At 38.8% G+C, this 23,996-nt stretch overlaps 1 protein-coding gene across 4 annotated transcripts; it reads left to right on the forward strand.

Annotated features, from left to right (window-relative positions):
- The first annotated feature begins 10,282 nt into the window (after nt 1-10,282).
- Nucleotides 10,283-21,948, forward strand: odad3 (outer dynein arm docking complex subunit 3). 4 transcript variants are annotated; one of them, XM_077199639.1, is made up of 13 exons: nt 10,283-10,513; nt 10,858-10,970; nt 11,085-11,162; nt 11,306-11,485; nt 11,966-12,067; nt 13,059-13,184; nt 13,712-13,834; nt 14,935-15,078; nt 15,193-15,353; nt 15,494-15,650; nt 19,909-20,058; nt 20,244-20,328; nt 21,691-21,948. In XM_077199639.1, the coding sequence occupies exons 1-13, from the start codon at nt 10,429-10,431 to the stop codon at nt 21,819-21,821; spliced, it is 1,635 nt and encodes a 544-aa protein (XP_077055754.1). In that variant the 5' UTR covers nt 10,283-10,428; the 3' UTR covers nt 21,822-21,948. The 4 variants fall into 4 exon arrangements, with proteins under 4 accessions (XP_077055754.1, XP_077055753.1, XP_077055756.1 ...); XM_077199638.1 differs by having other exon boundaries at nt 15,494-15,649; nt 19,905-20,058; XM_077199641.1 differs by having other exon boundaries at nt 15,497-15,650.
- The last annotated feature ends 2,048 nt before the right edge of the window (nt 21,949-23,996 follow it).

The raw sequence follows: 23,996 nt of genomic DNA on the forward strand, positions 1-23,996 counted from the left end.
GCGTGCTGCCCACATTAAGCCCATGATGGCCCATTGTGGGCCATCCCGTTCGGGCCCAGAGCTGGTTTTGTACCTTTGGGCCCATGCAGGTTTTGTTTAGGTAGCCCACTTTCATACGTTTTGGCTCCTTTTTAAAATTTAATGTGAAATTCATAAGACCTTCCATTTATCTGCTCAGAAGGAATAAAAAGAAAAAATAATTTGCATTGGATTGTGTCTACAAGACAATGCGAGATCCCTTAAAAACTCTAAGAACAAATCTTACTTTAAAAAGGATATTATTTTGATAATTGATAATTCACATGTAACGTGAACGCGTCCCCACCGCATCAAAAACATGATTGCGTGATGAAAACATGAAAAATACAACATAAACATATAACTGTTTAGAAAGAAAACACAGAACAAATATGCGCATACGTCCATCTCGCAATTTAGCTCTTCTTCATGTCCAGTGACGTTGGAACTATATTGTAAGAGGGGAGGGGGTGGGGGGGGGGGGGGGGGGTGAGGGGGCACAGTCACAAAAGAACAGTCACTTTTTAGTGTAGGCCTACTGTGTTATGTATCCTGATTGACTTTATGATTAGTTAAATCTGTTTTGCACAAGCATCGCCGCAGAGTTAACCTTTTCAGACAGTACCGGACAGCGTTCACTTCACGTCTGTGGGCGTTACGCACAGCTCAGTGTGGCCGCTCCAATTTACCTTCAATGAAATCTAATGTAATTGACAGAATTACTAAAAAATATTTAGCTATACCTAAAAGTTAAAGATTTTGGTAGATGTGTGCATTTTCATGATTTATGAGCGACGTTATTCTAGCAGACTTTTCTAAAAAATAATTTGCTATACCTAAAAGTTAAAGATTTTTTGTGTCACGCATGTCTATTTCCCTCATATTAAATATAAAAAACATGTGGATTGTGGACTGATATTTTTCCAATGTCTGGACTCCTTTATTAATGGAGTAGGCCTATATAAACAGACGTTCCAATATATTGGTATTAGGGATGCACGATATATCGACCACATATTGATATCGGCCGATAAATGGTCTTTGACGTTATCGTTATCGAGCCGATAAGAAAATTGGGCCAATATATCAAAGCCGATAGATAGATTATTTACTTCAGTTGAGAGATTAGCGCTGTTCACTATGATGGTTCTGAATGATTGGATTCACTTCGAAAAGGAAGATATACAGTTCAGTGCAACGTGTGCAGCACAAATCTGTCACATAAGCTTCATAATATTATAATAAGAGCACTACTGCAAAAGAATGTTGTGAATTCTTGTTCGCAGTGTTTCAGCGCGACGAGCGCGTTGTGGCGGAAAGAGCGCGTTTATGGAGTTAAGCCTTCATGACAAGCACAGTCAAGTTCTATTGAGCATTCGCAGCATTCTGTGCCATTGTAAGTTGCAATAACATGTTTATTTTGTGTATATATATCTGATTAATCTAATATGGGATGCGTTTGGTTTGAGTTAATGATGCAGTAGCGCTTCATTGTACGGGTGATCATCTTTAGCGTGCGCAGCTTAAACAGAAATGCACATTTATAACTATAATTGGGACTGTCATATACATGCCATTATAATGAGAACATTATTGTAATAAAACGTTGTAAATTCTCTGAGTTTAGTTGCCGTTTCAGCGCGCTTGTTGTGGGAATAGCGCGTCCAGAACAGGGCCTACACATTATGACCAGCACAAGTTCGATTGTGCATTCACGTCATTTTTTGCAGATAAGTCGTGATATAAAGTTGATGTAATATAAATATATGATTAATCTCACATATGATGCATTTCGTTTAAACAACCTGCTAGAAAAGTTCTTCAGTTTCCCGGTGCTCGTTCTCTTCAGCTTCAGCGCGCGCACTTTAAACAACAATGCAAAACATTAAAAGCTGATTGGGACTGTCATATAATTATAATTGTATTCACTATTGTAATAAATTAGTAAATTGGGCAACCGTTGAGTTGATTAATCTTCTAGCAAAGCGATTCAGTTTCGTTCTCTTCAGCTTCAGCGCGCGCAGCTCACACTGACAGCAATGTCATTTGAAACCGTACTTAAGCTATTAAAGATGTTTACTATCACTGTAATATTAAAAATATTTTTTTTTTCAAAAACATTGCGTTATAATTGTTCTCGTATTATTTTCATCAACGATATGGTTTGATTGAAATAATTTCCTTATTGTCGGTGCAGAGGCGATTCCATTTTATTGATCCATGGCACATGCATTTAGTTTCTTTATATGCAGCCCAATGTTATCCAATGACTTATTTAGGTTTTTTTTTTTTTTTTTGTTAGGCAATAGATTTTTTGATAACACTTTACAATACGGTCTCATTTGTTAATGCATTAACTAACAGAGAGCAATAGCCTTTGTTATTGTTATTATAAAATATGTGCGTTCATGTTAGTTCACAGTGCATTGACTAATGTTAACAGATACAACTTTCTTAAAAATGTCTTATAAAATTTTTGGTTCAACTAATGCTAACAAAATTAAACCTTATTATAGTGTTACCATTTTTTAATAAAGAAAGTTGCCCAGTGTTATTTTACAGTTGATTCTGCTACTTTATTTATATTCTGTATTTCTGATCAGGCTACTAGACCTATCCAAAACTTTTCTTTTGCTATTGTTAGCCTATTTATTTGTGCTATACTTTTTTTCAATTTAATTAAAAGATTGAAATCAAGCTTCCTTGTGTTGTGTAAATGTTTAACAACAAACGTACCACATCGTAAAAATGCAATGAGTGAACAAACATTAACGTGAAATAAATGTTTGTAAAAAAAAACAAAATTATTTTTAAATTGTGCATTTATAGTGTTGCAACGCCATTGTCCATGTTTCTGTGATTTCTATGACAAGTTATCGTTTTTATAGTCTTCTCCATTCATTTCCCATGGTGTCAAAAAGACACGGACATCCTGAGTGTGTAGGCTATTTAAAATATATGCCAACATCCAGACAGGCTATTGTATTTTTATTTTTTACATTTCTAAATTCACTCTTTCTTAAAAACACTGCACTTTTATTTTATTTTATTTAGTCATAATGCCGGGGTACAATAACGAAATGTATTTTAGATGTAGGCTATACAAAACATTTTTTTGAAATTAAAAAAATATAAAAAGTTTATAAAATTACATAGTTCATAAATTATCACTCGCGTGGCAAGCCCGCGAAAGAATGCAGAGGGCATATATAAAGCTGCAGCAGAGCTGCAGTCAGTGCCCTTCGCCCAGCGGACATCTCTTCTGACTGGATCACCACGGACGACTGAGTTTTCCTGAGGTAAAGTATCTACTTATCACTATCAGATTATTTTAATTACCTTAAAGACTACATTTAATTACATTTAAACAGATAGGCTATGTAAATGATGTAAAACTAGCTATAAATAGGTTATGACATTTCAAAATAAGACCGGAGTAAATTAGAGTATATGTCCCCCTCTCTCTCTCCCCCCCTCCCTCTCCCCACCCCCCCTCTCTCTCTCCCCCCCTCCCTCTCCCCACCCCCCTCTCTCTCTCCCCCCCCCCTCCCTCTCCCCACCCCCCTCTCTCTCTCCCCCCCTCCCTCTCCCCACCCCCTCTCTCTCTCTCCCCCCCTCCCTCTCCCCACCCCCCTCTCTCTCTCTCCCCCCCTCCCTCTCCCCACCCCCCTCTCTCTCTCTCCCCCCCTCCCTCTCCCCACCCCCCTCTCTCTCTCTCCCCCCCCCTCTCTCTCTCTCCCCCCCTCCCTCTCCCCACCCCCCTCTCTCTCTCTCCCCCCCTCCCTCTCCCCACCCCCTCTCTCTCTCTCCCCCCCTCCCTCTCCCCACCCCCTCTCTCTCTCTCCCCCCCTCCCTCTCCCCACCCCCTCTCTCTCTCCCCCCCTCCCTCTCCCCACCCCCTCTCTCTCTCTCCCCACCCCCTCTCTCTCTCCCCCCACCCCCTCTCTCTCTCCCCCCCTCCCTCTCCCCACCCCCTCTCTCTCTCCCCCCCTCCCTCTCCCCACCCCCTCTCTCCCTCTCCCCACCCCCTCTCTCCCTCTCCCCACCCCCTCTCTCTCTCCCCCCCTCCCTCTCCCCACCCCCTCTCTCTCTCCCCCCCTCCCTCTCCCCACCCCCTCTCTCACCTTCCACCAGCGAGTCACCTTCCACCAGCGAGTCACCTTCCACCAGCGAGTCACCTTCCACCAGCGAGTCACCTTCCACCAGCGAGTCACCTTCAACCAGCGAGTCACCTTCAACCAGCGAGTCACCTTCAACCAGCGAGTCACCTTCAACCAGCGAGTCACCTTCCACCAGCGAGCCGCCTTCCACCACCTTCAACCAGCGAGCCACCTTCAACCAGCGAGTCGCCTTCAACCAGCGAGTCGCCTTCAACCAGCGAGCCACCTTTAACCAGCGAGTCGCCTTCAACCAGCGAGTCGCCTTCAACCAGCGAGTCACCTTCAACCAGCGAGTCACCTTCCACCAGTGAGCCACCTTCAACCAGCGAGTCACCTTCAACCAGCGAGTCACCTTCAACCAGCGAGTCACCTTCCACCAGTGAGCCACCTTCAACCAGCGAGTCACCTTCAACCAGCGAGTCACCTTCCACCAGCGAGCCACCTTCAACCAGCGAGTCACCTTCAACCAGCGAGTCGCCTTCAACCAGCGAGTCACCTTCCACCAGCGAGCCGCCTTCCACCAGCGAGCCGCCTTCCACCAGCGAGTCCCCTTCAACCAGCGAGTCGCCTTCCACCAGCGAGCCGCCTTCAACCAGCGAGTCGCCTTCAACCAGCGAGTCGCCTTCAACCAGCGAGTCGCCTTCAACCAGCGAGTCGCCTTCAACCAGCGAGTCGCCTTCAACCAGCGAGTCGCCTTCAACCAGCGAGTCGCCTTCAACCAGCGAGTCGCCTTCAACCAGCGAGCTACCTTCAACCAGCGAGTCACCTTCAACCAGCGAGTCACCTTCAACCAGCGAGTCGCCTTCCACCAGCGAGCCGCCTTCAACCAGCGAGTCGCCTTCAACCAGCGAGTCGCCTTCAACCAGCGAGTCGCCTTCAACCAGCGAGTCGCCTTCAACCAGTGAGCCACCTTCAACCAGCGAGTCGCCTTCAACCAGCGAGTCGCCTTCAACCAGCGAGTCGCCTTCAACCAGCGAGTCGCCTTCAACCAGCGAGCTACCTTCAACCAGCGAGTCACCTTCAACCAGCGAGTCACCTTCAACCAGTGAGCCACCCTCCACCAGCGAACCACCTCACCAGCGAGATGGCCCTGTACAGCATTGTTGAGTTCCCAGATTACTCAGTAGGGATTGTGAGCAGCAAATGGCTTAATGAGGACTCCTCCATAACTCTGTGGCCACCTTATACTGACCCTGGTAAACAGAAGGCAGCTTTGTTGATGCATGAAGTTCCTGGAGAGACTTGGAAAGCGCATGAAATCTGTGTTTTGGGCACAGCAGGTAGATTTTTTTTTCTCTCCCAGAAATGTATATAACTTAAACTAAGCATTGCATGAAATGTGTCAAGGTAAATGTGAAAGGATGAAAGACCTATTGACATTTATTTTGTTTCTTACAGTGGATTATGAAAAGGCAAGATATAAAGCCAAAATGGCAGAAACAAATCTAATTGTAGCCAGTGAACCTGAAGAATTAGATCGCAGTCAGCGGTCAAGACAGTAAGTGTTGTTCTATTGCTTTTACTGTCTAGTACATTTATGCAAATTAGGTTAAATATTAAACATAAATTATAGTGCTGGTGCATTCTAAGTTATAAATGTTGTGAACAAGATCCTGAAAGCAAACTATTACTATATCTAAAATAGTATGAGCCAGTTATTTAGTATGAGCCAGCTGTTTATGTGTGTTAAAATGCATTCTTGGATTGTTTTTCCTCATTTTGTGCAGACCTACCAAACGCTACATTGATCTCGAGCCTGAACCTGCTCCACTGAAAAGGCAGAGACAATCACAAACGGTCACAGCTGCAGTCGTACACCAGCCACCAGTTCCACCATCACCCATGGGTTTGCCACCTTCTGGTCATAAATCTCTGGTTACTCTGTCTCCAAGCCACCTTCCACCCCCGAGTCGCCTTCCACCAGTGAGTCACCTTCAACCAGCGAGTCACCTTCCACCAGCGAGTCACCTTCCACCAGCGAGTCACCTTCCACCAGCGAGTCGCCTTCAACCAGCGAGTCACCTTCAACCAGCGAGTCACCTTCAACCAGCGAGTCACCTTCCACCAGCGAGTCACCTTCAACCAGCGAGTCACCTTCAACCATCGAGTCACCTTCCACCAGCGAGTCACCTTCCACCAGCGAGTCGCCTTCAAACAGCGAGTCGCCTTCAACCAGCGAGTCACCTTCCACCAGCGAGTCGCCTTCAACTTTCACCTGAGGTCCACCTTCCACTTGCAAGCCGTCCTTCACCTGCAGCCTTCCCCCTTCCTGTGAGGAACTCTCTATCAGCAGGTATGTTTAGTAGACTGTAAAAAGGCTTACACCTCTCTAGCCTTGGAAGCAAAAGTTATTTTTATTCTTTGTGGCTACATCTTGTAATGATGGTTATACAATAAGAGTTGGTTCTTGATAGAAGAACTCAATGTTAATATCCATTTCTTTCTTATTAGGCTAGGCCTTACATTACCTAATTATATGAGGATTTTGTCTGTAATGTATTGTCTGTGGATTTTATTGTTTCATTTGTAGAGATGCACACTAGGCCTATTCTGATTTCCGGTTTTTCATTGAGTTTGACCTGCAATACCTATTTTAGCCGATTCCGATTTCATTTTTTCTAACCACTTTACAGCACACACAAATATTTATTTTCTATCTTTTCTTTAATAGAACATTTTGCATATAACATTTTTTTTAACAGATAATCGCTATAATGCAACTGAATGATTAAAAATAAGCTTAAATGCGTGTATCTTCTATAAATATTTTTATTATTCATTTTATTTTCAGACATACTCCAGTTTTTGTTAAAACTCACTACACATGTTTATTCTGTGCATTTTGAGCAAATAGAAAATAAAATAAGATATAATTCAAATAGAAATAATTTCTATTTTGTCTATCGAAAGGGTGCTTTCACTTTAATTGAGCTAACGGGGCAGCACAGCAAAAACTAGACTCAGTGCCGAAACCCACTTCACTGCTTCACTGCACGCACGTGACGCTCACGCTCTGCTCATGCTGCCGTTGTGAATGCACTCATTGGTTAACATGCACTCCAAAAAAATATGCGCCGCTCACGCTTGCGGTGTGAAACTGCTGTGATGCTGATGCTAAGCGATGGTAATCATGAGTGCATTTGACTGGCATAAAATCGGCATATGGACTGACCGGCCGGTCGCCGGCCATGGCCGATCACGGGAAAATCGGCCCATTCCGGTCAATCTGTGCATCTCTATTCATTAGCCCATTTAATATTTTCACCTATTACAGATACAATAGTATTTTAATAACATTAGTTATCATGTATTTGTGTAAAGGCTATGTATTATAGTACTATAGTATAGTACAGAGAAAGTGACACAGAAAGCCACAAAGGCTGTTCAGACTGCAGGCATTAATGCTCAATTCCGATTTATTGCCAGATCCGATTTATTGCCAGACTGACTGACTGACTGACTGATTTTTTAAATGTGGCCTGCATGCGCAAAAGAGTAAATGACGTAAATCGAGTTTATAGCCTATTATTCTGCTAAAACGGTCTCTGTGCTCAGTTTTAATTGTTTTCTTCCTTTTCAGGTATTGATAGATATTTAGTCAGTACACTAGAGGAGATTAAGGACAGGCTGACTATGCTGGAGAGAACAGTGGCAAATAGCTCTCGATCAAGCACAAAAGAGGTCACATTGCCTGATGACGTCATATTACCCCTCCAAAGCTACCAGGACATGGATATCTTGGAGCAAAAAATGGAAGATCATCAATGTCGGAAAGATTTGGTATGTCAACAGTAGCTCTTCTCAAGACCAATTACTTTGAACTAGCATTGACCGAGCCTCTGGCTCTAACTATATGGACAAAAGTATGCAATTACACCCTCAAGAACTTAAATGGCATGCCATTCAAGTCTATATGCATTAACATGGACTTGGTCCCCCCTTTGCAGTTGCAATAACTTTCGCTCTTCTGGGAAGGATTTTCACAAGGTTGTGGGGTGTCAGTGGTATTTTATGCTCATACATCCACAAGAGTTTTTGTGAAAGTCAAAAAAATATTATTTAACAATTTCGTCTTAAGTGTTGGAATGCGCACCGAATAAAGTAATTTCTTCTACGTTGAAATTATTTTAAATGATTACATTTTCATATTTGTATGCAGAAACAAAAATTGATCGACATGCTCAGGGTTAAGAGAGTGACAGCAGAATATCTCGCTTAACTTCATCATACAACCGGGGAATTGCCGCTTCTGTTAAAAACTTTTATGCTTATTTAAGACATAACCAACTGTGTTTAGAGGATACTTACCAAAAAAAAAAGCAGGATGTGCAGTATATTGAAAAGAAATATTAAAAGTGCGATAAGTCGGGAAAGAGAACGGAATTCTTTGCACATGCTCCGAGCGCAACACAGACAAGCATAGCCTTTGTCTTCGGTTGTGCTCCTAAATGGCCAAATAAACACAAAAATTTATCAAAATGCCAAGTCGAGTATTCACGTAAACACAGTAGATGTAAGTACTGTGTGCATTCTCTCTTTCTCTCTCTCTCTCTCTCTCTCTCTCTCTCACATGCAGACAGAGAGGATTTATGTTCATCAACCACAGTCACAGTGAAAGCCCTTCGCAATTAATACGTATTGAAACTTTATTGTTTGCTGTATATTTGTTTGTTTTTAGTTGTCTATCTATGGACCTAATAATTAGCTGCTGTTGACATTTTATTGAAAAATCCCTTTTTAATTTGTGTATGTTCCTTCCTGTTAGACTGCCTATCTAGGAACCATTGGTGGGTGTAATGTCCAGGTAGCAACTAGGAGAATATTGACAACATTGATTGGCCATTCTTTAGCCACTCAATTGAACTGGAATGGCTCAAACCAAAAGAGACCTTTTCAGAGCCTGAGGCTAAAGAGGGTTGTAACAGGTAAGCATGTGGTATTAGAAATGGCATGTATTAATTACTTCCCATACACCATGTTGTCTCATGCCTATTTGCTTTTCAGAGGCTGTAAGAAAATGTTCCTTTCAGCCAAGTCCTCGTGATTCCGAAATTGAGAGTGAGATAAAGGTGTGGCTGCGGAATTCAAGAGACAGAGCGGGTGGACGAAAGGAGCGGTACCACCGTCTGCTGACTAGTCAAGAGACCTCGGGGGAAGAGTGAACTTTGCCAATGAATGATTAGCACACCAAACTTTTTTTTATTTTTTCAGCAAAGGTATTTTTATGTTTATTTGAATTATTTTTATATTTGTATGGATGATTTTTAGTCCCTTTCAGAGTGTTAAATTACCTTTATTAACCTGTATTGACCTGAATTGAATGTTTTATATTTTGTATTTAATAAATACATTGATTTGAAATCCCTTTGACTACTGTACATTTTTGTGGTGACTGCATTCATTTCAGATGTATAGAATAATTGTTTTTCCCAAAGACTTATAGTTATAGTAGCCGAAAAGTATTTATAGTGAAACAGATTAATTTTGAAAAAAATAAAATTAAAATAAATAATTGTGAACAAGATCTTTTGTTTTAGTTGAATAGTGCCCTGTGTGTGCGGGCCCTGTGTGGGCTTAGTGAGGGCTTCCTGGGGGCTAAGGGAGGGCTGCCCATGCAGGGCCAACGTTCTGCGGGCCCTGTGTGTGCGGGCCCTGTGTGGGCTTAGTGAGGGCTTCCTGAGGGCTAAGTGAGGGCTGCCCATGCAGGGCCAACGTTTTGCCAATGAGCAAATTCTCATGGGCCCTGCGCTAGCAGCCTGCTGGGGGCCCTTAGGCTAGCCCTAAGTGGGCCCGGAAAGGGCCAGTGCGGGCTTGTTTGCAGGGTTAAGTAACGACAGTGTTTGTGTTTAAAATTGTGATATTTCGTTACAATAATGATAACCATTGGCTATAGCTATCTGACAACGTTTTTTTATATAATGGAAGCCACTCGTTTTATTACAATAAAACATTTTTTTGCAGTGTTTTTCAATACGTGCATGTGACGTAGCCATTTTTCAGTTTGTACTTGTTTGTTTCGGAGTGTAAATATTAAATCTGTGATGTGATCTGGTTGAGAAATTAATTAATATTAATTAGCTTTCTCGAGCGTAAAGGTACGTAACTTAATTGATATTCACGAGCCAACGTCCAGCTACGTTGTGGTTCAGTTGCTAAGCAACGAATTTCAGACACAAGCGAGGAGGCTGTCGGCACGGCGGTAGAGACAGAAATCCAAATTTAAACCTCAAAATAATAAATATTCATAAAAATGCCTGGCACGTCTGTCTCAGGGGGCATCAAGCACCCTATCCATAATCAAATTTCGGAGCTCCAAAGAAAAATTCAACTTCTGGGTAAGTTTTTTATTACAGATTTCGCCAATTAAGCTGAAACAGTTAACTTAAAACCTGCTTAAATATTCAGTAATATTGCGGCAGTAGTGGAGTAATAAGTATTTCAATTGTTTTCTTATTATTGTTCTTATTAATCATGTATTCTCAAGGATGGCAATGTTGTGTTGTAATGTCAGCCTTGAGTTATTATATAGCAAAGTTGCTTCTATAGGTGTTGAATACATTTATGTTACTTTTAAATTGAATAAAGAGCTCAATAAAATTGTCTGCTGAAAGTTAATATTGCATGACATTACACCCAACTTCGAATGGCCGCTGAATGTTTTTCTCTCTCTGTCCATTAGAGGGAGACAGAAGCGCGTATTTCGAAAGCTCTCAGTCTGCCATCAAGAAGAACAGAGAAACCATCTTTCAGCTTAGACATGAGAATAAAAACCTGCACAAGAAACTGGCTGAGGTCAGACATTATAAACACACACACACACACATATATGTAATGTTAAAACATAACCATATAATTTAAGTAACGTTATAGATGTATTTGATGCATATATTGGTCATGGTTGTCCAGGGAGGTGAACAAGTAATCAAGGATGTTTTTCAAGGCCGTGGGATGGAGAAAGCATCATTCAGGAACATGTCTGTTAAGGTGGAGTTAAATGAACCTTTATATCAGTTATTTAAAAACCTTTTTTTCACTACTTTCACTTGTACTATCCAGTCAAATTGCTCGTGGTTACAGTCGAATCACCTGCATATAATTTGTGGTTGACAGAAATTTTTGTTGTGCAGTCAGCTCGGACAGTGCTGGAGAAAGAGGTGTGTGATAAAATGAAGAAGCTGAATGCTATGAAACACACCACTCAGACACAGAGGCAGCGTTTCGAGGACTTGAAGCTCCAGTACCAGAGCATGAAGCCACAGAGCAGAAGCCCTCTGCCTGACAACCAGAAACTAGAGGAGGAGGAAAAGGTAGAAATTGTCTTTTTTTCTGTGCATTTTGGATGAACACTGGTGAATCTTACAATTTAAGAATCGTCCAGGTTTCCTTCCAAAATCAAAAGGAAAAAAGCAGTAAGAAAATTAACCCTTTTTTTTTTAAAATTAAGTCAGTCAAATCATTTTTGTTCCAATTTCTCCTTACTTTAACTTAAAAAAAACTGAAAATTATCCTATCCAAACCCATTCCCACAATGTTTTATTATTACTATTATTATTATTATACAATTATCATAATGAGAATTACAGTAAAGAAGGGACCTCTGCCAATAAGTTTCCCTAAGTGGTCATTCTTCCTATGTAAATTCTCTTCTTCCTTCTCTCGAGTCTTTCGTCTTCCCCTCTGTCATGATTAGTGTTAAGCAGAGTGTTTACCCACCCTGTATTAATGAGCACAATTAAATATGTTAGTTCAAGCAAGAAAATTAATGAACTTGTATGCTTGTTGTATAGAAATTGCGCATTCTGGAAAACCGATTGGAGAAAACGCAGCTGAAATATCATGAAGCAGAGCACATAATGCGAGGATACCTCAAACTGAAGGACCACCTACAGGTATCTGAGAAAGAACAGATGAACTGTCACAGCACACACATAAACCCACACAGATGTGTATTATAAAGCATGATACCCCATATATGTGATGGGAAAAATTAAAGTCATCCAATGACACTCATACACTACCATTACACTACCAAAAGATATTCTTATTCTTATAATAATAAGAAATGTTTCTTGAGCACCAAATCAGCATATTAGAATGATTTCGGAAGGATCATGTGACTGAAAAGTATTGGCTGCTAAAAATTCAGCTTTGATCACAGGAAAAAATGACATTATAAAATAGAAAACAGTTAGGCTATTTTAAATTGTACAAGTGAGCATCCAACAGGTGAATTCAAACAAAAATGAAAATTCTGTCATTAATTGCTTTTCATCTTTGGATAACAAATGAAGATTTCTTTTATGAAATCTGAGAGCTTTCTGTCCCTCCATTGACAGCTACGCAAATATCACTTTCAAGCCCCAGAAAGGTAGTAAAGACATCATTAAAGTAATCTATTGAAAGTAGAAAGTTTTGCTTTGCGCAAAAAAACATAATTTACCACTGTAATTACAAAATATTAATCTCCAGCATGCATTCGTGCAACAACGTCTGCTTTTGCGTCAACACCAACACACATGCGCCACGGTGCTCGCGTGAACTCGCAATGGAGATGAATATTTTGTAAATAATGTGGTAAATTGTGTTTTTTTTCCGCTTCATTACATTGGAGACACATGGATTACTTTAATGATGTCTTTACTACCTTTCTGAGGCTTGAAGGTGGTCGTTGCATAGGCTGTCAATGGAGGGACAGAAAAATATCATCATTTGTGTACCCTAGATGAACGAAAGTCTTACGGGTTTGGAACTAAATGAGGGTGAATAAATGATGACAGAATTTTTTCATTTTTGGGTGAACAATCCCTTTAAGATTAAAACTCTTAGCGACCCCAATCTTTTGAACAGCATGGTAAATAACCCTCTTATTTGTTTCTTCAGGAAGACAGTCTTACATTTCAGCCACAGCTGGACAGGATTGAGGCAGAGATCCGCCGGCAGACACAAGTGCTGAAAGAACTGCAGGTCATGAACAGTGACGCTCACTTGTCAAAGGATCAGGCCAAGGTAAAGACAAAGCATTTAATAAATTGTAACAAATGTAATGAGATGATAAGGCAAGCATATGTGTAAGTGTGTCATGGTAAAGGTTGTGCAAGTAAAGCTTCTCGAAAAGAGTAGGGGTGTAACTCCGGTTTCCAGCCCAAATTCCCTCCATGGGCCTTTATCAATCATGTTCTACTAATAAGATTTCCTCACGCTTCTTTTTTCATTTATGTTACTTAGTTGTCCTGCACCTGAGCCCAATCGGGGTGTTTGGGATGTGCTCACCAGTTTTGAATTTTTGATTCTACTAATAAGAATCCTCATGCTTTCTATTGGCTTTTATCACACTTTCTCCTTTTCACCTATAGCTGGTGTGTGGAAAGCGTACTGGCACCATTGTTCTGACAGTGGATGCTGCACACTGGAGGTGGTTGAGGGGAGACCACCTGATCTGATTGAAGAGTGCTTTGGGTGTACAGTAGTACATAATAAAGCGCTATATAAATGCCTCATTTCATTAAGATGTGTGTCTGTGTGTGTGTGTCCAGGCTGAGCTGCAGCTACAGGAGGAGCAGGTGTACAGAGAGCGCAGAGAGCGTGAGAAAATCCTCTCCCGCTACAAGAAGCAGGCGGAGGAGAGGATTGCTCAGGCAGAGAGGATGAAGAGAAGAGTGAGCATCATCCATCACATATCAGCTAACAATGCAATACTCTAATAAGCATAAAAATATATGTGTCATACTAATGGCACTTCTCATGTGAAGTGCACAGGAGGAGACTGGACTCGCGATCAATGTTAATATAGCTTGGTGTTAGCATGCTGCAAAACTCACAACACACAAATAAAAATAAAATAGACAATTCAACTATTTATAAGTATATACACTACTGGTCAAAAGCTTGGAATAATTATGATTTTGTAAAGTCTTCTATGCTCATCAAAGCTGCATTTATTTGATGAGAAATACATTAATATTGTGAAATATATTATTACCATTTAAAATAACTGTTTTCTGCCTGTGATGCAAAGCTATATTTTCAGCGTCATATACAGTCTTCAATGTCACATGATTCTTCAGAAATCATTCTAATATGGATTTAGTACTTTTCTTATTATTATCAATGTTGAAAAATAGTTTTTGCTGCTTAATAGTTTTGTGTAAACTGTGATACACTACCGTTCAAAGGTTTTGGATAAAAAAAGAGAAATTAATACTTTTATTAAGCAAGGATGCAATTGATTATAAGTGACCTTAAAGGCACTTACAGTTTCCACAAAAATATTAATATTTTCCATCACTGATAATAACCATTATTAATAATTGAGCACCATTTATAATTGAGCATAACTGAGCATCAAATCAGCACATTAGAATGATTTCTGAAGGATCATGTGACACTGAAGTGATGATGCAGAAAATTCAGCTTTACCAGCACAGGAATAAATTACATTTTAAAATATATTCTAATAGAAAACAGTCATTTTAAAAAATATAATAATTTAACACAATATTCCTGTTTTTACTGTATTTTTGTATCACATAAATGCAGCCTTGGTGAGCATAAGAGGCATCTTTCAAAAACATTAAGTAATTTTTTTTTTAGTTTACTGAACTTTTGACCAGTAGTGTATGTTTCTCAACATTTATTTTAGGCCGTTCTTTTCACTAAGCCTTCTCCGCTTGGCCCAAATTAGGTATCTTAGAATAATTTTGTCGAGTTTATTCAGCCATCTCCCCTTCATTCCATTCCTTCCGTCTGTCACGTTTAGCCCCAGTGGGCGGCCATGAACCCCGATGAGCTGAGCAGCGAGGCCCAGCGCAGTGCCAACGCAGTAGAAGAAGTGGAAGCCATCTCTACTTTTGAGGAAGCTTTCCAACAAATCAAAGAGGCCACTGGAGTCACAGACTCACGGGTGAGGACAGACAACATTCAGTTGTTTTCAGTGTATATAGATTACTCCTTGTTAAGCTATGTTAGTTCTGTTCTTGTGTTAGGCAATGTTGATTCCTGATTTCTATTGCAATAGGAAATAGTGGACAGGTTTATCTCTCAGGGAGAAACACAGGAACATTTGGAGAAGATGAAGGCAGAAAATGAGAGAATGCTGCTTCAACTGAAGGAAGAGAGGAATACACTGCAAACTCAGCTTCAGGATATGAAATACTCACGAGAAACTGAACTCTCAAGGTGAGAACAGACATTAGGCTGTATGAATAGTACTATGATATCACTTCACATGCTCTGTTATTGTGACTGAATAATAACATAACATTATTGTCCTCGTGCAGCTCTCTAATTGTCTTCTGTGTATGTGTTTGGTTGTTTAGCAGCCAACAGATGCTGCAGGATTGTGAGCGTCAGCTGCAGCAGGAGCAGCTGCGCCGTGATGCAGTTAAAGATCGTCTGGACAGACTCACACATACACTAAACACTGTCAAAGCAGGAGTGCAGCAGCTCTGTGACAAACTACAGCACATACCACTGGTACTAATGAATCTTGTCAAATACATAAACCCCCTGGTTTCACAGATAAGGCTTCAGCCGAGGCCCAGACTGAAATGCGTGTTTGAGCTGTTTTAACTGAACCGTCTTAATATCTTAAAATATAAAAGTGACATTGTTTTGTGTCAAGATGCACAAAATAAATTTTTTTTTTTCTAAGGCATGTTTATAAAAGCTACTTAAATGTCCTGATTGAACTAAGTCCTAATCCTGGCTTAATCTAAACCCTGTCTGTGACACCAGGCTTAAACATACTCCACAAAACATGGCTTTTTGTGAACCTGGTTAAAGGGTTAGTTCACCCAAAAATTTAAATTCTGTCAGTTATTACTCACCCTCATGTCGTTCCAAACTCGTAAGACCTTCGTTCATGTTCGGGAACACAAATTAAGATATTTTTGGTGAAATCCGGTGGCTCAGGGGGGGCTCCCTTGACAGCTATTTAATTAACATTTTGAAGGCCCAAAAAGTTAGGAAATACATTGTTAAAATCGTCCATGTGACTACAGTGGTTCAACCTTAATTTTATGAAGTGACGAAAATACTTTTTGTGCACCATAAAAACTAACTATTGACTTTATTCAGTAATTTCCTCTCTTCTGTATCAGTCTCAGTGTTCACAAGAGCACCACGACGCATGCGTGACCTCACGTGCATCTTCCTCTGCTTGTAGGTCATATGTCAGAATGCCAGCTGCTTCCATAGTACATTTAAGAAGTCTATGTTACTGCCCTCTGTTATGATTGGCTAACCTATTTGCATGCCAAAAGAGCATTAAAGGGATAGTTCACCCAAAAATGAAAATTCTGTCAGTATTTACTCACCCTCATGTTGTTCCAACCCCGTAAGACCTTCGTTCATCTTCAGAACACGAATTAAGATATTTTTGATTAAATCTGAGAGCTGGATCACTCCTCCATAGGCTTCTTAAGGGATTGACACTTGTTCCCCGAAAAGTTATTAAAGACATCGTTAAAATAGTCCAAGTGACTACAGTGGCTCAATCTTAAGTTTATCAAACGACGAGAATACTTTTTGTGCGCAAAAACCCTCAAAAATAACGACTTTATTTCAACTATTCATTTCCTTCTCTGTGGGCCTCGAGTCAGTTCACTAGTGTAATAGCGTCAGCTAGAGACCTGTGCGGGACTGTTTTCTTCATCCCGCTCCCGCCTGCACCCGCCGAATTTTTGACCATTACCGCCCGCTCCCGCAACGTATGTGTTACACTCCCGCCCACTCCCGCAATATGTATGTCCACTCCCGCCCGCACCCACAAAACTGGTTAGAATTTATACCCGCACAATAATAGAGATGCATTGATTTTGTGTCTTCTCCCGTCCCGCAGGAAAAAACACGTATATGTATTGCTATTATTAAAGAGCTTCATGGGGTTGTTTGTTTCGTTTCCCTGGCCTGCATCTGACGCACTGATCTTTAAAAGATAGTCGTATCTTAGGATCAAATACAATCATGTATTTGTATTTATTTAAATCTATTTATCTAAATGTATTTTTATGTAATGTATTTTTTTATTTAAATGTATTTATTTATTTTTTATTTATTTGCTGTTTTTCTATTCTTCTACATCTTCTAATACATTTAGATAAATAGATTTAAATAAATACATACAAATACATGATTGCAGATCTTTTGAGGGTCCCTCTTCAACTTCTTTCTTAAATGAATGAGCCGTCGTTTTCTGGGAAAATCTCAACAACAGTGAAGTTAATGCAGGCGTACCACTGTCTACATCTTTCTACAATAATTGAAATAATGAAAAGGACAGGTAAAAACGCACTGTTGTGGACCTATCACAGCAAATATGATGCCGCAAAGCAAAACAACACCCCGAGAGGGAAACAAATATAGCCTACCACAAGAAAATACAGTATACAAAACATTCAAAAACATCGCTGTAATTGACAAGTCGGAATCGGTGATAATACATCAGTTGTCAATGTCAATATATATACAGTGGTGTGAATAAGTTAGGCCCCCCATGCTAAAGTTGCCTAAAAAGAGGAATAAAAAATCATCTTTTGGAAATTGATCTTAATGGCTTAATTGGAAAAATGAGGAAAAATCCAACATTTAAGGACACCAATTTTCTTTGTGTATGAATAATGTATCATAAATAAATAAATGTTCTTCCTTAAAATACAGGGTGCATAAGTCATTGCCCCCCTATGTTAAATTCCCATAGAGGCAGGCAGATTTTTATTTTTAAAGGCCAGTTATTTCATGGATCCAGGATACTATGCATCCTGATAAAGTTCCCATGGCCTTCGGAATTAAAATATCCCCACATCATCACACACCCTTCACCATATCTAGAGATTAGCATGGTTTTATTTCAGTTAGCCTAATAGCTGGTTTGATTTGCATTGAAAGATGATCTTATGGAAAGTGCCCCATGCTAATCTCTAGATATGGTGAAGGGTGTGTGATGATGTGGGGATATTTTAATTCCAAAGGCCAAGGGAACTTTATCAGGATGCATAGTATCCTGGATCCATGAAATAACTGGCCTTTAAAAATAAAAATCTACCTACCTCTATGGGAATTTAACATAGGGGGGCAATGACTTATGCACCCTGTATTTTAAGGAAGAACATTTATTTATTTATGATACATTATTCATACACAAAGAAAATTGGTGTCCTTAAATGTTGGATTTTTCCTCATTTTTCCAATTAAGCCATTAAGATCAATTTCCAAAAGATGATTTTTTATTCCTCTTTTTAGGCAACTTTAGCATGGGGGGCCTAACTTATTCACACCACTGTATATCCTATGTACATTTGTCACAATGAACAAAGTCCAGTTCCTTTCCATCTTTGTCGCAAACAATTGAGAAACTTCTCCAAATGTCAGACTTGCCTTGCTTACGTTTTGTGCTGTAAATACCTCGTTTGAGCTTCTTTTCCACGTCATTTATTGACATCTCATTCTCCACTAGGCTACCTCCGGATCCCGGAAGGTTTTTTTTAGCCGCCCATTCCCGCCCGCAGCAAAGTTCAAACCACCCGCTCCCCCGAGATTTGCGTTGGGTCCCGTGGGACCCAGCGGGACTCAATCCCAATGCAGCCCTCTAGCGTAAGCTTCTGTTGTTATACGTCACACGCATCACCAACACATGACCAGCGTCGGCCAATAGTGAGCCTACGTGTGACGTAGCTCTACGCAATCACACTACGTTAACTGACTCGAGGACCACAGAGAAGGAAATGAATAGTTGAAATAAAGTCGTTATTTTTGGGGTTTTTTGCGCACAAAAAGTATTCTTGTCGTTTGATAAACTTAAGATTGAGCCACTGTAGACACTTGGACTATTTTAACGATGTCTTAAATAACTTTTTGGGGAACAAGTTTCAATCCCTTTAGAAGCCTATAGAGGAGTATGGAGAAGTGATCCAGCTCTCAGATTTAATCAAAAATATCTTAATTCGTGTTACGGGGTTGGAACAACATGAAGGTGAGTAATTACTGACAGAATTTTCATTTTTGGTGAACTATCCCTTTAATACTACATATAGTTGCAGTTCAGTAAATGTAGATTTTAATTATTGTATGGGAATTCTAAAAGTTACAGTATGTTTCATAGTACATCATACTGTACTGCATACTCAAGCTGCGTTTATTTGATCAGAAATACAGTAATATTGGGAAATATTTTTACAATTTAAAATACATGTTTTCTATTTGAATATATTTTAAAATGTAATTCATTCCTGTGATGGAAAAGCTGAATTTTCCGCATCTTTACTCCAGTCTTCAGTGTCACATGATCCTTCAGAAATCATTATAATATGCTTGATTGGTGCTAAAGAAACATTTATTATTATTATCAATGTTGAAAACATTTGTGCTGCTCAATATTTTTGTGGAAACCATGTATTTCAGGGTGTTTATATAAATAGAAAACTAAAAAGAACAGCATTTATTTGGATTAGAAATCTTTTGTAACATTAAAAATGTCTTTAACTTTTTTCACAAAATAAAATAATTTCTTTAAAAAACTGATCCTAAAATTTTGAACAGTAGTGTATTAGAATGGGTTTTTTTAGTTTTTTTTGTTGTAAAATTGAGTAGAAACTGCATAAGAAATATTCATTAAAAAGTGTCCAGGGATGTTTTCTATGTAGTTAGTGATTAAGAAAACGTTTATACATTCAAACGATGCATGCATGAAATGCAAAATTAGAAATATCAGAGTATTTCTCTTGGTGTCTGGCAGATGAAGGGTCCGACACCACAGCTGCCTCCAGACTCAGAAGAACAAACACTGCAGCTGATGTCTGAGGCTGAGCAGAAACTGATGCTACTAAAGGAGGAACTACAGGGCAAAGATCTGGCAACCATCCTTAAGGAGATGGAGGAAGAGGAGGTGAGGAACAATGATTCTGTTAAGTTGCTGTTGTTGTATTTTGGCTTGTTGAAGATGTGTAACTAGTGAAACATTGACTGTTTTGTTAACTTTAGGAATATATGTCATATGTTACTTTTTTGGAAGTTGTAAAATAACGCTTAGTAATATTACTAATATGTTGTTTATTTCATGCCTCTTTGCAGTTCCCTGCCAGGATAGCAGGAAAACTACCCCAGTACAACACGCGCATTCAGTTGCACGAGGCCCAGAAACAGGACTCTTTTGATGGTGAGACACTAGCTCATATACTCATGGAGTCTCATTTCTGCCACAAAGAAAAAAATCATGCTTTGGTGAAATACCAAGTCATAGTTATGAGATAAAAAGTCTAAATGTTTTGTCACAATTAGGATTTTTTTCTATCAATATTCTCTTTATGTTATAATTGACTTTTTATATTTTAATTTAAACTTTTTTAAACTTTTTAACTATTTATGACTTTACCTGATAATAAAATTTTTTTTACCATAATTGACTTTTATTTCTCAGAATTTTGACTTTTGTCATAATTGACTTTTCCTGATAATTTATTTTATTATGCCATAATTGACTTTTTATCTCATAATTTCAACTTTTTGTAATATTTATGACTTTTCCTGATAATTAATTTTTTATGCCATAATTGACTTTTTATCTCATAATTTCAACGTTTTGTAATACTTATGACTTTTCTTGATCATTTAAATACTCTATTCTATAATTTACTTTTTATCTCACAATTTCAACTTTTTTTATATACATATATAAATACATTTATGACTTTTTCCTGATCATTAAAATTTGTTATGCCATAATGGACTTATTATCTCATAATTATTGCTTTATGGTGGCAATGGGCTTCCATACATGTATCCTATATCTGAATTAAGCTTTTTGGGAATGAAGTCATACATTTCAGGGTATTTATATGGTAAAAAAAAAAAACTCCTCAATAAAAAAATCCTACTTAATTATATTTTTTTTTTTATTATTTTTAGCTTGGAAAATGTTATCATTTTATAATTCATCAAGGTATAAAGAAAATATGCTATTAGTTTTTACTTGATAGTTATACCACATGACATTTGTTAAATTGAAACTTCTTGTTGAACATAAAAGCCATATGAAATCAACATGGATACAGAGATTACATACTTGGCATACTATATGTGTTTAAAACTTTTTTCCCATTATACTTCTTTATCTTGGGCACTCAGATTTCCATTTTGCACCAGTGATCACTGGTTTGTGAACTTGGAAATCTCTTGACCAGGAACGGCCATGTGTTTTTTTGATGTACACCGTTCAAAAGCTCCCTCTTATCAAGATGTTCACCTGTGCTCTTCTGATTTAGTTCCATTCCTCAATCTGCACGCTGTGTGGAAGTTAAAGCTCACCTTTCTGTTGTACAGAATGGTGGTGGATTTGTTAATGTCTCAAAGGCCAGATCACATTTGCGTGTGATTGTGTGTGACTGAGACTGGCCTACTGGTACATGGGAACTATGAATGCTGTTGATCCATAAGTACAGGGAACAATAACAGAGCAATTACGTTTAGCAGACAGAGCTGACACACACCTTACACACCTACATGTCTTTTCTGTCAACAGATGAGGAAGACAGTGGCGATGATGAGGGTGATATCATCACCCGTGTCACCCTGAAGCACCAGTCGCAGTCAATCATTGACACAAACACCAAGAGGAAGACTCGCATTAAAAAGAGGAAGGGCAAACTCTGATCTGATCCAGACACTGAAGTGTTCATCAACATTTGACAGAGTTTAAAACATGATCAGCTGTAGCTTTATCTCCCTTCTGTATGTCTACACATTAATGCTTTGGAAAATAAATGAATTACTCAGTTGATGTAGTTTGATTTTAATATTGTAAAAGTATTAGCTGCTTGAGTTGTTTGTGCACGATTGCTTGCATTCCAGAAGACTCTAACGTGACACTTTGTGATCTCAATTCTCACATGACACATGTGACACCTGTGTTGCTGAGATACAATCTCAGCACAGAATTTGAAAAATGTCCTGTGGATCCCTTGATTGTTGCTAGAATTGATTGCATACATGCACACCAGCAGTGAAGTTTAGAATGTTACAAAAGAATGCTGTTCTTTTGAACTTTCTATTCTTGAAAAAAAAAAAAAATATTACTGCTTTTTACCACCAAAAGAAAAAGAAAAATAGCAGCACAACTGTTTTTACCATTGATAATAATAATAAGAAATATTTCATCAGCACTAAATCAGCATATTAGAATGATTCCTGAAGAACCATGTGACACTAATGATGCTGAAAATTCAGCTTTGATCACAGGAATAAATTACATTTTAAAATATATTCAAAAAGAAAACAATTACTTTATATTGTAGTAATATTTCACAATTTTGTTTCATTGGGTTTTTGATTAAATAAATGCAGCAGCCTTGGTGAGCATAAGAGTCTTTCAAAAACATTTCAGAAATCTTACTGACCCCAAAGTTTTGAGTAGTAGTGTATAGCGTAAAATTAATGTAAAGTAATCATTAATTTAAAAATATATATAAACCCGCAAGAAAATGAAGAACTTGGTTTCTCTAATTACGCTCTCTAGAAAATACCTGGATTTTATCAATGATTTGACTTCAACATTGTACTTACTCTTAATGCTCAAATCGTGGATGTCTTCATAACAGACATATTCAGAGGATTCTTTGTTGGCATAATATTGATTCCCCTTTTGAGAATTGTTTCATAACAAAACATGATCACAGTCACAGACATTTTTAAGGTAATACGGTGAATTCCTGCAACATTTCCATGTACAGGTCAGGTTCCCTGTCTATGTTATTGTAAAGTCCTTTCCTGACCTTGTTATATAACACTGAAGGCATTGAAGCAGAAAACTGTGTGAACGGCTGAGCTGTTCATCAAGGTATAAGAGGGTGTGAGTGTGTGTGTGCATTTCATTAGGCCTCAGAGCTGAAGCATGCACTTAAGAGATAATAAAATAATAATCCAGGGTTCTTTTCTGTGCGTGTCATGGTTTTATCATCCGTATTGTCCCTCTATTTCGGCTAATTATCAGCATTAACAATCTTTATTCATAGTTGTGAATTAGAGTTTAACGCCACAAAAGAAATCACTTCTGGTTATTTCTGATTTGACTGTCAGCCAATTAGTTTTCTTTTCTATCTCTCCTAAGAAAATAGGGATATGTAAACAATATCAAATATGACATGTTGCAGTGCAATCACAGCCTGTTATTGTAATGTAGTCATTAGTAATGAAGATATTCTGCATGTGTTTGGATGATGATACTTGTGCATGAGCTTCACATAAGACTCGAAATATGTGTCATTTATTTTGCATTTTCTTGTTAAATGGCACATTGCCGCAAATAGCCTTCAGGACAGTTACATCAGTTAAAGTCGCTGTTATCTTTACTGAAATTGTAATGATTACTGAGATTGCACATTCGGACGGAACTAAAATCACTGAGAAGCTCTGGTAATAATTACTTTACCCCCTCACCCCTCTCCGTGTTAAACTAATCCAGTCCGAAAAGGACTTAGGACAAAGTGTTGTGATAGCCTACATTATCTAACATGAAACGGACCTTTCATGACTTGTAGCCAGATTTTCTCCCGAAATGTTTGGCTACTGTTAATGTGCCTATTATTCATTCATTTAATGTTTGTTGCTATAAAAAATTGCAAATTCACACAAATCAGTGTATATAGGATAGCTCATTCAATAATATGCTGAGGTTGATTATTAACATTTCAGAAAATTATCGTGCCAAATGCAGATGTATGAATTGATTAGGTTTTTTTTCGTATGCGGACACATCTCATAGATATCCAAAACTACGTTATTTAGAGTCACTCCAAAAAAAAAAAGATTTACATTAATAAAACACTTGAC

The sequence above is a fragment of the Siphateles boraxobius genome, unplaced genomic scaffold (genome assembly GCF_051911475.1).
Source record: "Siphateles boraxobius isolate OS27281-9 unplaced genomic scaffold, OSU_SipBor_1 41, whole genome shotgun sequence".
Lineage (NCBI taxonomy): Eukaryota > Metazoa > Chordata > Actinopteri > Cypriniformes > Leuciscidae > Siphateles > Siphateles boraxobius.